Raw genomic sequence first — 14,793 nt, forward strand, 5'->3', positions numbered from 1 at the left:
CATTACAAATCACTTTTTTCCTTTCCCTGGTGGTTTCCCCCCTTTCCCCTTAGAAAGAAAGAGGATTGCAGATTAGGGACTCCTTGGCAGTGTGACCTTCACTAGGGGTGGTATCTAAATCCTTTTTTAAAAGTTTATTTAGAAAGACTCTACTTCCTGAGAATCTTACCCCAGACATTTCCTAATATATTATTTAAAAAAAAATGCATTTCCGGGGGTGCCTGGGTGGCTCAGTCCCTTAAGTCTCCTACTCTTGATTTCAGTTCAGGTCATGATCTCAGGGTCATGAGATCGAGCCCCCCCTCACCCCCCCCATGGGCCCTGGGCTCAGTGCAGAGTCCGCTTCTCTCTCCTGCCCCCCCCTCCCGCGCTCGCTCTCTTTCTAAAATAAATAAATATTTTTAAAAAGTGCATTTCCAATTTCTCTTCCTTAGAGAAAAGTTTTTTTTTTTTTCCTTTAAATCATTTCGCTTTAAAAATATTACTCTAAAAGGGAGAAGCAGGGGCCGAGGGCCAGTGTTTTGGGGGCATAGGCAGCGGGGCGGGGCGGTGGCGGGGAGTGGGGAGTCCCGGGCCTGGCTTTGTTTACCGAGAGAGCCAGAGGCCAGAGTCCAGAGAGGGGGCGGGGAGAGAGCGGCCCCTCGCCCGCCCAGATCCCCAGGCCGCCTGCTCTTTGAGCACAGCCCGCGGGCCTGGAGCTGCGGGGACCGGGCGGACGGCATGCTGCGGCGGATCGCGTCCCGGCGCGCCCGGGGCCTGGGGGCCGGCGGGGGCGCACGTCCTGCCGTGGGGCTCTGCCACCCCGGCCGCAGCTCCAGCAGCCGGTCCTCCGATGCGCCCCGGAACCAGCCCCCCAGCTCCGAGTTCGTGGCGCGGCCGGTGGGCGTCTGCTCCATGATGCGGCTGCCGGTGCAGGCCTCCCCCGAGGGGCTGGACGCCGCCTTCGTCGGGGTGCCGCTGGACATTGGGACCTCCAACCGGCCCGGGGCGAGGTAAGGTCCGAAGGATTCGGGGACACGTGGGTGGACCGCCCGATGGCCACTGGGCGCGAAAGACAAAGGGACGGGCGCCTCCGCTCACCCAGGGTGGGGTTGGAAGCGCTGGCTCCAGAATGCTCCCAATCGGTTGAAAGACCCTTGCTTTCCCTCCTCCCGCGTCAAGCAGTGGTGAGGGCTGGACATGTGGGTCATCTGTTGGTGACAGGAGCCTTCTCCACACGCTGATTCCTGAGCCTTGCTGGGATGGTGGCGGTGGGGCTTACGGGGGCAGGGGACGTTGTTTCTGAGAACAGAGGAAATTGGATGCACCTTCCCCAAACTTCTAGATGTCACCTGATCAAGAATTGCTCAAATACTTCTGTCAAATAAATCTTTAAAAAACAAAACAAATGGCGCCTGGGTGGCTCAGTCGTTAAGCGTCTGCCTTCGGCTCAGGTCATGATCCCAGGGTCCTGGGATCGAGCCCCGCATCGGGCTCCCTGCTCTGCGGGGAGCCTGCTTCTCCCTCACCCTCTGCTTGCCTCTCTGCCTACTTGTGCTCTCCCTCTCTCTCTCTTTGTCAAATAAATAAAGAAAATCTTTTAAAAATAAATAAATAAAAAATAAAAAGCAAAACAAAACAAAAAGAATTGCTCAAACACAAGGTGCTTTAAAAAAAAAATACATTTTATTATTTTTAAGTAATCTCTACACCCAGTGTGTGACTGGAATTTACAAACCCGACATCAAGAGTCCCACCCTCTATCTCTACCACCTGAGCCAGCCAAGGACCCCAAGGCATTTTTTTCTAAGATCAAGGCAGCTGAAGTAATTTCCTAATTAGTGAGTATCAGCTATTTCTGATTCAGCTCAGCCACTTTACATCTAATAATCTGAAGTGTGGATGCCACCATTTATAAAATGTCTCCTTAATGCAAGGCGCTTTGCATAGATGACCTCACTCAATTCCTCCAACAACACAGTAAGGTAAATATCATTATTTCACAGATTAGGAAATTGAGGCTCATGGAGATTAAGAAATTATCTAATGTCATGTAGTAAATTGGTGATGGGTAGTCTCCTAAATCCGTGCCTTTAATCTCTTCAAGTATATAGCCTGGATCAGTGGTTCTCAACCAGGGGTGATTTTGCCCCCAGGGGACATTTGGTGGCGTCTGGAGGCCTTTCTGGTTATTCCAACTTGCCAGTGGCATCTAGTGGGTTATAGATTAGGGGAAACATTCTACAAGGCACTGCATGGCCCCCCACATCAAAGATTCCTCCAGCCCCAAACGTCAGCAGTGCAGAGGCTAAGAAATCCTGGCCTAGGTAGGACCTCTGACCTTTTTGGGATGGTTCACAGGATGATTCTTCCTTCTCCAGATTTGGACCTCGGCGGATCCGGGAAGAATCCGTGATGCTTCGGACAGCAAACCCTAGCATGGGGGCCCTCCCCTTCCAGTCCCTCATGGTTGCAGACCTAGGCGACGTGAACGTCAATCTTTACAACCTTACGGACAGCTGCCGTCTAATTCGAGAGGCCTATCAGAAAATTGTAGCAGCTGGCTGTATTCCCCTCACCTTGGGTAATGGCGTCTGTGGGGACAAGCGCAGCTCTGCGCTGAGGGTTCATTTATGGTGGGCTCCTTCCGGGCAAGCCACTGGGAATATGGAGACAGCCGGAAAGAGAATGTTTTAAATTCATTTGTTTTAATCCCTGGGGAGAGGCTGTTTACATTTTTGGACTAGTATGACTGGCAGGGATGGACTAGGGTGAGGAAGTGAGGCATTCACTTTGGGGGGGTTGCCAAAAAGTCAACTATAAATATGATCGACTTTTCCCTTTTGCCTCAGGCTCCAGTATAGTTCAGAATAGTACTATTACTGATCCTGTCTTTTTTTTTTCTTTTAAAGATTTTATTTATTCATTTGACAGAGAGAGACACAGCGAGAGAGGGAACACAAGCAGGGGGAGCGGGAGAGGGAGAAGCAGGCTTCCCGCCAAGCAGGGAGCCTGATGCGGGGCTCGATCCTAGGACCCTGGGACCATGACCTGAGCCGAAAGCAGACGCTTAACAACTGAGCCACCCAGGTGCCCCTGATCCTGTCTTTTTAAAAAAATTTATCATGGAGGGGTGCCTGGGTGGCTCAGTCGGTTGGGCATCTGACTCTTGGTTTCCCTCAAGTCATGATCTCAGGGTCCTGGGATTGAGCCCCGTGTCTGGCTCTGGGCTCAGCTCGGAATCTGCTTGTCCCTCTTCCTCTGCTCCCTCACCCTCACTTCTGTTCTCTCTCTCAAATAAATAAATCTAAAAAAAAAAATTTATCGTGGATTTTTTTTGCATTGACCTTGATTTTTAAAAGTATTACATCAAAATAGTATTTATTTTAATGACTGAGTTTTTTGGTGTCCCTTAAATTTTGCATCCCAGCAAGTGTCTCTACCCACCTCACCTTTGTCCTACCCCTTGATTCCAGGCCTGGGGAAGGCTCACAACAGGAGCTCAGCTGTGACTTTTTAACTATTTCAAGGACATACTTTTCTTTTTTCTTTTTCTCTTTCTTTCTTTTCAGGAAATGCTTTTCTTTTTCTCTTTTCTTTTTCAAGAAATGCTTTTCTTTTTTCTTTTTCTCTTATCTCTCTTTTCAGGCGATGCTTTTCTTTTCTTTTTCTTTCTTTTCAGGAAATGCTTTTCTTTCTCTCTTCTTTCTTTTCAAGAAATGCTTTTCTTTTTTCTTTTCTCTTTTCTTTTGAGAGAGTGAGCGAGCGTGATAGAGTGCACATGCCCGAGAGCGGGGTGGGGGACAGGCAGAGGGAGAGAGGGAGAGAATCTTCAGTGGGCTCTATGCACAGCACAGAGCCCCCTCGGGGCTGATCTCACAACGCTGATATCACACCTGAGCCGAAATCAAGAGCTGGAAACTGAACCAACCGTGCCACCCAGGCGCCTCTCAGGGACATACTTTTAATGACGTTATTTGAGAGAGAGCTGCAAAGGGGTATTTCCTTCTCATCAGGGTCTCTATTAGTCTATAGAGTGGCTTTCCCCTTGTCTTGCCTGATCTCTCCCCCACCCTTACACTTCTTTCTCTTCCAGTTCACAAATAGTTAAAACGACACGGGGCTTTTTCTAAATATCCAAATGTATTTTTGCCAAACGAGAGGGCCGAGCCTTCAGAACACTGTGGTGCGGAGTGTGGTTTCTGGACGGCACAGTTTGAAAAATCTCAGCTTCACCTCTCACTAGCTATTTATGCTTCATTTCCTCACTTGTAAAATGGGAATAACACTATCAGCGTCTTCCTCATTGTTTTGTGGGAGGGGCGTATAATGAAAGTGCATATAACGTGTCTGGCATCGTGACTTACGTATTTTAAGCTTCAATAAATGTCAGCTGTTGTTGTTAGTAATAGTGGTCCGTAGTAATACTTTTCTGGCCCTGAGCTGTCCTGTACAGTGGTCACTAGCCACATATGGTTATTAAAATTACAATTAATCGGGCCCCTGGGTGGCTCAGTCGGTTGAGCGACTGCCTTCGGCTCAGGTCATGATCCTGGAGTCCCGGGATCGAGTCCCGCATCGGGCTCCCTGCTCGGCGGGGAGCCTGCTTCTCCCTCTGACCCTCCCCCCTCTCATGTGCTCTCTCTCTCTCATTCTCTGTCAAATAATAAATAAAAAAAAATCTTAAAAAAAAATAAAATAAAATTACAATGAATCACAATGAGATAAAATAAAAAATGCAGTTCCTCCCCGGCCTGAGCTGTATTCCCATAGGCACGTGTGGTTAGTGACCCCCGTGCCGGCCAGTGCAGAGAGAGAATATGCCCATCACTGCAGAGAGTTCTGTTGGACAGACCTGTTCCTGGCATTTGACCTGTAAGCTTCGTTTCCTCTTTTATTTATTATCTTTTAAAGATTTTATTTATCTATTTATTTGACAGAGAGAGCCAGACAGCTAGAGAGGGAACACAGCAGGGGGAGTGGGAGAGGGAGAAGCAGGCTGCCCGCGGAGCAGAGACCCCGATGCGGGGCTCGATCCCCGGGCCGTGGGGACCATGACCTAAGCTGAAGGCAGATGCTTCACGACTGAGCCACCCAGGTGCCCTTGTTTCCTCTTTTAAAGAACAATGTAATCCCAAACATCCAGTGGCTGTTTTCCCACCACTGAACAAGATCCTGTGTTAGCTGAGGTTATAGCTCTTTGGTCTCAACAAAAGGGTGGCACAATTGGGTAGATTGAAGATTGCTCTCTATAATACATGCTCCTCTCCTCTTACCCGCATTCCAGATGTTTTCTTCTTCCTCTTTGCAGGTGGAGATCACACAATCACATATCCAATATTACAAGCAATGGCAAAAAAGTACGTCCCAAGTGTCTGGGCGCGCACAAGGGTTTCAAAATTCAGGAGCTAGGGCATGAGTCGTTTGCCGCTAGACGGTATCAAGTGACCTCTGCTGGCTCAGGTGACTTGGGGTGATAGGAAATGCCCCACTGGGTTGCTTCTGTGGATCAAAATGAAGGTCGAGCTCCCGGTGTCTCTGTCAGTCACCAGCTGGGAACCAAGACAATTTATTGTTCACACTTGTGGTTACCCTTGCTTGCCCTGGATCTGCTCTGATATGCGTGCTCAGCATCTGTCTCTGTTTTTGGAAGATGGGCCCCGCGTGAAATACACAACCCCAGCTAACAGCAGTTTCTGTTTGGCTTCAAAGGCCAAATATACAGCAGTGTTGCTTGCTGAGGAGAGGTCCTGTTTCTTCCTGAAAGGGCCCCTTCTCCAGAGAATGAGAAAACGGATTTTCCGGTCGTGGAAGTCTACCAGGGATTAACTAACTTTGGTTAATTAGTTTGAAAAAGAGGCAGAAGGGCCAAGGTGGTGGCAACTCCAGAATTCATATATAGGAAGGACATATGGGTAGCATCCTCGGTGGTGGTGGGCGGGTATAGGTCTTTTCTGGAAGTCTGTGCTTGCCTAGCGTTGATTTAGATTGCATGTTGCTTTCGGGCGGCTGGCGGGGTTGTTGGAGATTATGGAGAGAGAGCTGTCGATCCTCTGCCGGACTTCTCTGGGTCGATTATTCTGAGCGGCTAAGTGATTTGAAGACAGAAACCAGTTGCAGGGCTGGTCACCGAGGCCGGGTCTCGCGTGGCTGTGAATGGTCAAGTTGGGAAGTCCGGGTAGCCTGGAGGGTGGTCGTGCTCAGGCCCCAGAAGGAGGCCTGGGCTCTGAGCTGCCTGTTGTCATCAGGCATGGCCCCGTGGGGCTGCTGCATGTGGACGCTCACATGGACACGGCCGACAAGGCCCTCGGAGAGAAGCTCTATCACGGGACGCCCTTCCGCCGCTGCGTGGACGAGGGTCTCCTGGACTGTAAGCGCGTGGTGCAGATCGGCATCCGGGGCTCCGCCATGACCTTGGATCCCTACAGATACAGCAGGAGCCAGGTGACAAGCTAAATGCCTCTTCCTCTGCCCCCAGCCTGCGAAGTGCATTTCTCTCTGGTGCCCATTCGGTGGTGGCTGCGGATTCCACGGGGGCTTTATTTATTTTTTAAAAAATTTTTTAAAGATTTTATTTTATTTATTTGACAGAGAGAAATCGAGAGAGGGAACACAAGCAGGGGGAGTGGGAGAGGGAGAAGCGGGCTTCCCGCCAAGCAGGGAGCCCGATGTGGGGCTCGATCCCAGGACGCTGGGATCATGACCTGAGCCGAAGGCAGACGCCTAACGACTGAGCCACCCAGGCGCCCCTCCACGGGGGCTTTAATAACCAAATTCAGAAAAACGGGACGGAAGGCCAAGTTTGCCCCAAGAAGGTCGTGTGGAGCAGAGAGAGAGGATGTGAGTTCATGAGGCAAAGGGGGCCTCATCGCTGGGGTGGGGAGAGAAGCCGAAACATACCAGCCTCTGCACTTTCGCTGGCTTCCCAACGAGCTGAGGAGGACCGAACCCAAGGCCAGTGGCCATCTTTCTAGTTCTTGTCCTCACCCCCACCGGGCACAGTGGCTCCCAGGGAAACGCGGATGACAAGATCCCAACAGGAAAGACCCAAGTCCCCTGCTTTTAGAGCGTGCAAGGGCCAGTCTTCTGGACAGAGTCGTTCAGGAGGTGCTGAGTTTCTCCCTCTTACTCTATAGCCCAGCTTCTCTCTGATCGCATCCCCCCCAGGTCAGCTTTGACTTACTCCCTGCTTCTTCACCAGCCGTCGCTCCTCCCTTCCGCACCAGTAGAAGGGGGAGGACAGTTCCCTCTTCGTGAAGATTGGGGGTCTGATGTCATGTGTACAGAAGCACTTAGCGTGGGGTTGGCACATAAGAAATGCCCAGTAAATGGCACCATGTAGAAGCCTCGACATCCTGCTCTTTACTTCCCACGTCCTCAGGGCTTCCGGGTGGTCCCGGCTGAAGACTGCTGGATGAAGTCCCTGGTTCCTCTGATGGGGGAGGTGAGGCAGCAGGTGGGCGGCAGACCCATTTATATCAGCTTTGACATCGACGGCTTGGATCCTGCCTATGCCCCAGGGACAGGCACCCCTGAAACTGCCGGGCTCACCCCTAGTCAGGTAAGGAGGTTCCACCAGGGACAATGCCTGGGGGTGAGGAGTCTCAACTCCCCACTTTCCTGGGACTTGTGGTGAGTCTTCAGGATCAGGACAGGATTTTAAAAGCAGAGGGGTTAGGCCTTTAACTGTTCTCAGGGCTGACCACAGGTTGGACACTCTTGTTGAGTGAGTAGACGGACTTTGGCAAGGGCCCTCATTTCCTCTCTGGGATATAATAGTCTGTTATTTGAGCTTTCTGCCTCTGATCCTCCTATAGTTGGGGACGTATAGCAGTATCCCCTCTTAAAAACACCAAGCTTATCTTTCTGGGGTTACACTTAAAAAGTGCTCATGGTGGGATTAACCACCTACCATGGAAGTTCAAGAGTTTTATTTTTTATTTTTTTTAATACTTTATTTTTTTTTGAAGATTTTATTTATTTATTTGAGAGAGAGAGAGAGAATGAGAGACAGAGAGCATGAGAGGCAGGAAGGTCAGAGGGAGAAGCAGACTCCCTGCCGAGCAGGGAGCCCGATGCGGGACTCGATCCCGGGACTCCAGGATCATGACCTGAGCCGAAGGCAGTCGCTTAACTGAGCCACCCAGGCGCCCCCCCTTTTTTTTTAATTTTTTTTTTAAGATTTTATTTATTTATTTGAGAGAGAGAATAAGAGACAGAGAGCATGAGAGGGAGGAGGGTCAGAGGGAGAAGCAGACTCCCTGCCGAGCAGGGAGCCCGATGCCGGACTCGATCCCGGGACTCCAGGATCATGACCTGAGCCGAAGGCAGTCGCTTAACCAACTGAGCCACCCAGGCGCCCGAAGTTCAAGAGTTTTAGAAACACCCAAATAAAGCTCTCTGAAGGTGGGCTGAGTGTAAACGCAGGAGGCAGAATCAGAGTGTGGTTATAATTAGAAGCGAGCTCCACAAGGTTAGCGCTGTTATTTCATGTACTACCCTGTCCTTGGAGTCTAGAATGGTGCCTGACATAAAGAGTAGGCACTCATAGATATCTGTGTGAATGAGTGAAGACCACTTACACCTGATCCGTTATCTTACCTCCTCTAAGAGAGGGGCCTGTGAGCAACTACCTCTCAAAGCCATTCTCTATCAGTTCCCCTCAGAGAGATTTCTAAAACACGATCCTCCTTCCTCAGCTTATCATTCTGGGCTTTTCACTGGCCGAATGGAAACTCTTTTAGACAAAGTGACCTCTTCCTACCATCCCCCTCACTTATCCTGTCTTCTGGCCACATCTAACGACTGTTACTTCTTTCCATCTTGGTGTCTTTCTGTCTGGGCTGCCCTACCCTTACCTGTCTGCTTGGTTAATTCCTTGGGCTAAGTGTTCCTGCTGCTTGGGGAGGGCTTCCCCCAGCTTTTCGGGCTGTTTCTTATTATACTTTTCTGCGCTTGCTTTTTTTTTTTAAGTTTTTATTTTTTAAAGTAATCTCTACGCCTACTATGGGGCTCGAATTTACAACCCCGAGATCAAGAGTTGCATGCTCTACTGACTGAGCCAGCCAGGTGCCCCTACGCTTTGCTTTTCCTGAAGCCTGTAATGTACGAATGGTTGGAATGATTGGCCTGCTTGTGTGTATTCCATCACACACGGACCCCTCGGGAGCAGGGGCTGTGCTTTGGCCTTTTGTGTCCCCATGATGCCCACCAGGGTGCCTGGCCATCAGTAAATGTTTTTTGAGGGAAAGCGACAGTTCCAAGTCAAAGGGTGGGCATGTGCTGGGAGAGATGCACTGGGACCTCTGTGGTTGCTTTTCATTGTGAGTGGTTACTGCTGTGGACAACTCGGGCTTGGTCTTGGACAGGCGCTGGAAATCATCCGGGGTTGTCAAGGCCTGAACGTGGTGGGTTGTGATCTTGTGGAAGTTTCGCCGCCCTACGATCCTTTTGGTGAGTAAGCGAGAATACCATGATCTGTAGGCAGCTGCTGGTTTAAATTATATTAATCTACTTAATAAGTAGAAGATGGATGGATCCTTTTGTATAACTTGGGAACCTGCTGAGTATGTTCTGCAGTGAAGAAAATAAACCTATTACTGCACACCTTACAAACACGAGCTAATTAACAAAACCCCTGGGAGGTGGCTATTATTGGTTTGCCTGCCCGACAGCAGAAGAGAAAGAAACCAGCCTATGGTTTATTAATAGGGTGGCATAGTTCTATCCTTCTTTGATAGTTCATTGAAAAGTGAATTACTGCCTAAGTAATATTTATTAATATTAAAAAAGTGGGTGGTTAGCTGGTCTAGGAGAGATATTCAAAGCAGATGCCATCCCAATAATTTCAACTTAGAGAAGCTTCCAGACTTAGGCCAATTAGTCTCAGAGGGTAGGTGATAAATACAATAGACACCATTATTAAAGGTTTTCCTTTGGGGGGAGTCTGTTCTCAGAGTAAACAACGAACTGTCTGAATTTCAGAATGCTCTTTCTGAATGTTTGTTGGAGCGGAGTACCAGGGAAAGTGTGTCCACAGGGTGGCTGGGCAGCCCAGAGAAGAGCATGGGAGGGCGAATTTGGAAAGGCAGGCCGGAGGGAAGAGGGCGGAGTACCGAGAGGCTTGGCCTTGGGGGCAGCCTGCATGGTGTTCACCTTCCGTTTTGTCTCTTTGTAGGAAACACGGCCCTTCTGGCGGCTAACCTGCTGTTTGAGATGCTGTGTGCTCTCCCCAAAGTGACGGTCGTCTGAACCTTGTGCTCTCCCCAGAGTGACGGTCGTCTGAACCTGTGCTCTTCAAGATACAACAGGTTGTGCTGATGACAATTCTCAAGAATTTATGCGCAAGCAGTCTGAGTACTCAAAGAGTTTATGCCAGTAAAACTTGCCACTAAACAGTGTCCCCGGGGCCTATAAAACCAGGGCATTCAGTAGAACTCTAATCCAACAGCTAATATTTCTATGGAGTTTGAATGAACTAAAAACAGAGAAGCACTTGTGTTGTTTTGATGAAAGATGGTGGAGGATTAAGGGGAAAAGGGAGCCAAGGAGCATTTGGTTCAAGATGATCTAAAAATTGGAGAAGTGAAATAAAAAAGCCCTAGGACATAATCCTGCATAAACATCCCATATCTAGTTTCTTCCTTCACACTGTGGCTTCTCCTGAGGAACTCAGGGCTGCATCTGGGTTTTAGGACCACTGTGAACCGAAACAAAAAGTTTGAATGAAAGTAACATGCAGATCCTGATAAAGAAACTTCCCACTCAAAAGCCCAGGAGGGTGCACAGAATGTCTTTTCAACCAGACATCAGGTGGCCTCCAAAGAGCCCTTGGTGACCCTTCCTAACCCACTTCCTCCCTTTCGCATTATCTACTCTTGGAGCTGATGCACCCTCCGTGACGGCAACTCCTGAAATCCGCAGGGAAGATTCAGGCGTGGGTTGAGTTACATGCAAATTCAGTTTTGTCGCTAACGTGTCCACGGGCAAATCATCATCTCCCAATGCAAGAGCGACGCATAATCATCACACATTAAAATAGTTTATTTCTGTTTCCAGTCTGTAATATTCTCAAAACAAAAATAACATCAGCTTCAGTGCCTGTTCACAATACAAAACACAAACAACATAAAAAAAGACACCATTTGCCAAATAAGTTATTTGTTCCTAAGAGTATCAAAAGTGCAAAATATTCACCTTCTTTTCAGATCGGTCTCTAAAGTTCCATCCTCCTTGACAAACGGAATGGACAGATTTAGCAGTTGCCACACTGCATTTGTGTTCAAGGGAAAGGTCAGGCATTTGGATGTGAGCGATATTTCATCTGCAAAGATATTTTGCCTCAGCTTTTAAAGAATTTTACTTAGGAAAAAAGTTGGAGTGTTTGCTTCTGATTTCTTTTTCCCAAACAGAGCAAATCACTTAAAAAAAACACATTCAGATTTCATTTCTTTTTAAATCAGGAAAACGTTCATGTACTGAATGAGGAGGAAATCAACCTATTAATTTGAAAAGTATGACCAAATTTTCATGGTTGGGAAGTGATGGCAGAGAGCGAGACCATAGTGCCTAATAGAAGTCAGGGCAGTCTTGCTCATTGAAACGCTGCTGACTCAGAGCTGGGACAATCTCTTAGCCAAATTATGCCACCAGCACCTGGATGATAAAAAAATATTTGTAAGTAGGTGCGTGTTCTACAAAGACTTGTTTTCGGCCAGTTTTCATCCCCAGCTGCTAAACACGATGTACCAGAAAAGCCTACTTCTAAAAACAAAACAATGTTGTCAGTCTCAAGATATTCAAAGACCAAGAAATTAACTTAAAACCAAAATCAGGTCTGTGTGATTTCACACAAGAGGAGGAGAAATGGTGGCATTGGCTGAGCATGACAAAGGCTCATACATTTGACACAAAAGTAAACAAATTCATGGAAACATTCAGGAGAAAAGGCTTGGGGGGTCAAGGGCAAAGTTAGTTCAAAGTAGAACCTTCCTAGTGTCCTCTTGGGGGACGTATCTTCCAGCCCCAAACAGACCTGTGAAATAATTTCTGCACTGAAACATTCACCGGGAATGTTTTTAATCCTATCTATTCTAACTTTCCTTTCTTCGTACAAATAGAGGGTGCAGCTGTCTGTCTAAAGGTGCTTTTCATTTTAATGAGAAACATTTTTAAAGTGAACAAATCTGGGGGAGGTTTTGGTTTTCAGAAATTAAGGTTAGGGATCCATCCCATTAGTACCAGAAATTAAAAGCCGACCACTGAACCAGAACACTACTCACATCAGCAACTTGGCCATAAAAGACCTAGAAAATAATTTTGAGGCTGGTGCATCAAGGAACCAAATGAATCCCTTGATCACACCTGCCTGGGCCAGGTGCCAGGAGACAGCAATCAGAGGAAGCATCCAATTTTTAGAGGATCATGTGGGGAAAAAAAAGACTGGCAGTGATTTTTTTTCTTTTAAATAAAGCTATAGACTCCATGGAAATGATAGGAATTCCTGGGCTTAAATAATTTATTACTTGCCCCTATAGCTCAATGTTTAAATTGTTCAGGACCCAAATGGCTTTGTTTAAAGCAATGATGATTAAAGAAATACTAACTCAGTAAATGTCCCATCACTGATCCTGACACTTGGCTTTACAAAAGGCCAATGTGTTTTGACATCTGAACTGACCACTCTTTGAGGTTGCTCAAAATCCCCTGGTAATTTTGCGCCCCCCCCCCCGCCCCCAAAAAGGCAAACTCTCTAACTGGTGGGTGTGATCCACTGCACACTGGAAGCCGGGGTGCTGATGGTAGGTCGGACCCTGTTACTGGTGAAGCAGCTGTGAGTTAAGAGTGGAAGCAATTGAGCTATCGTAATATAGGTCAGAAGCTCAAAGTAAGCCTTTTGCCAAACAGGAGTCTAGAACAAGTCTTGGCTCACTTGTCACAAAAGAGGGCTCAAAGTTACAGCACTTCTGGGGGTTAACAGTGTTCAAAATACAATTGTTGAGAAATTTTTAAGTTCCTTGATACAAAGACATGTCTGGTATTTTACTAAAGAGACACCACCAGAGTGAAGAGGTTCCTCAAGCCTGACGCCTGTCAGGCAGGGGATAAGGGAGGTGTCTTCAGTTTAACATCTACTGGTTTATAGCAGCTTATCTCTACGTCCAGAGAACAAGATTACAAATTATGGCTCCTAAGATTCATACCCTAAAATTGACAGAGGCAGAAAGGCATGTGAAAACAGACACATAAATGGCTCAGTCATTACAGTACTTCTTGCCGTGCAGATCCCTCCCTGGCCACGCTTAGCGCTGGGGGAGGTGGCTGATGGGACGCCCCAAGGGGTCACGTACGTCACTGCCCAGCTCCCCCTTCAAACCAAACTCACATGCAGGACCCCCACTTATCCCTAGCCTTGTAAAACCGTGGCTGACCAACTGCTGCAGGGGGGTACCCCCCAAATACACTTTTAGCCACTGACTACCAGAAAAAACTATCAAATGTGAGACTGCTTGGAACCAGGCCTCTTTCAGGATGCAGGGCCTAGAAGCTGCTGTGGGCTGTCGTCCCACGGATACAGCATGCACTGGGCGCGGAAGCACGGCGGGGGCGGGGGCCCGGCCAGCACTCCAGGGCCTGCTGCCGGCCACAGCCCTGTGTCTCTCCCACAGCGCAGAGACAGGACAGGGGAGGGCGGTGGGAGCACAGGACAGGGATGATGAAGGAAGAGGGGATGAGCAGTCTCCTTTAAATAGTGCGGCATTCAAACGAGGGGAAAAAGAACCCAAAGCAAAATATTTTGATCTAAGGAATTCAACTTGAGGTGTTTTTCACTTCTAGGTTAGGTAGGACAGGACAAAGGAAAGATTCTTCCAGCCATTGTTCCGGAAGAATAATCTAGAATCTATTCTCTGTCCGTGGTGATAGGTCGAGTCCTGAAAAGACCTGTTCCCAGGGGCCTATTAAAAAGCCTGAAGAGTTAAAGTCTCTCTCGAGCTCCCTCAGTCTAGTTCAGGCCACGATGGGATATAAAACCTCTGTAAGGAGCCTTCGAGCAGGCGCTCCATCCATAAGGACAACTTGCTCAATTTCCCTTTGATGGGCCTGGGTCCAAGGCCACAGGAAGATTTCCCTCGAGTTTCGCCCAGATGGAGGGAAGAGTCAAGATCACCGCAGGACCCCACGGCCTCCTCCTCTTCCACTGCTTTCTGGGGCTTGAAGAGGCAGAAGTACTTCTTGTGACCGTTCAGGGCCAGCACGTAACCTGTGTAGTCACGCTCCATGAAATGCTTGTCGTATTGGTTTGGGATCGGGGCTGCATCCTGAGCAAATTCTAGCAAGTATTCCAGCCATTCTCTGTGTTTATCTAGACTCAGGAAGGAGAAGTGCAGGCAGCTGCTCCTGGTGGAAGGACACAGTGAAGATTTACGGAACTGCCTGACACACTGAATTGCAGGGAACGTAAATACCTCCGTCAGATCTCATGTAATAGGAGGTGGCTTTGTGTTGGATGGGGCCCGAATATGGAAAGAATGGAGGATTCCTGGGGGATGTGAGGGCTTCTGCAACAGCTCTAACAGTCCGCTGGCCCATCTCCCTCCCGGCCCCTTGCCGGGTGCCCCTTAAGCACTCTCAGTGTCTGGCTTCAGGAAAACACACGACAGCTAGAGGACAGAGTTCCCCAAAAGGCTCAGGGCAGAAGACTGAGTGAGGTCAAACTCTTCTGTTCAGAAGCATCGGGACATGAAGTCGAGGAGAGAAAGGTGCCCTCATGACGGCTTAGATTTCTGGGCTCGAAAGGTCACAGCCAACATCTTG

At 48.4% G+C, this 14,793-nt stretch overlaps 2 protein-coding genes across 3 annotated transcripts in view; one reads left to right on the forward strand and one right to left on the reverse strand.

Moving 5' to 3' along the window:
* The first annotated feature begins 629 nt into the window (after positions 1 to 629).
* Positions 630 to 10,597, forward strand: AGMAT (agmatinase). Its single transcript, XM_035019730.1, has 7 exons — positions 630 to 992; positions 2,361 to 2,563; positions 5,291 to 5,339; positions 6,228 to 6,423; positions 7,361 to 7,540; positions 9,348 to 9,432; positions 10,157 to 10,597. Exons 1-7 carry the CDS (start codon positions 721 to 723, stop codon positions 10,228 to 10,230), a joined length of 1,059 nt encoding a protein of 352 aa, XP_034875621.1. The 5' UTR covers positions 630 to 720; the 3' UTR covers positions 10,231 to 10,597.
* A 407-nt stretch (positions 10,598 to 11,004) lies between these two features.
* The window catches only part of DNAJC16 (DnaJ heat shock protein family (Hsp40) member C16), a 39,656-nt gene continuing 35,867 nt past the window's right edge, over positions 11,005 to 14,793 (reverse strand). For both annotated transcript variants that reach the window (XM_035019728.1, XM_035019729.1), the window contains one exon: positions 11,005 to 14,376. In XM_035019728.1, the coding sequence (XP_034875619.1) occupies positions 13,977 to 14,376 (400 nt within the window). In that variant the 3' untranslated portion in view covers positions 11,005 to 13,976. The remainder of the gene's footprint in view (positions 14,377 to 14,793) is intronic.

Source organism: Mirounga leonina, unplaced genomic scaffold, assembly GCF_011800145.1.
Source record: "Mirounga leonina isolate KUSES-001 unplaced genomic scaffold, KU_Mleo_1.0 Mir_173, whole genome shotgun sequence".
Lineage (NCBI taxonomy): Eukaryota > Metazoa > Chordata > Mammalia > Carnivora > Phocidae > Mirounga > Mirounga leonina.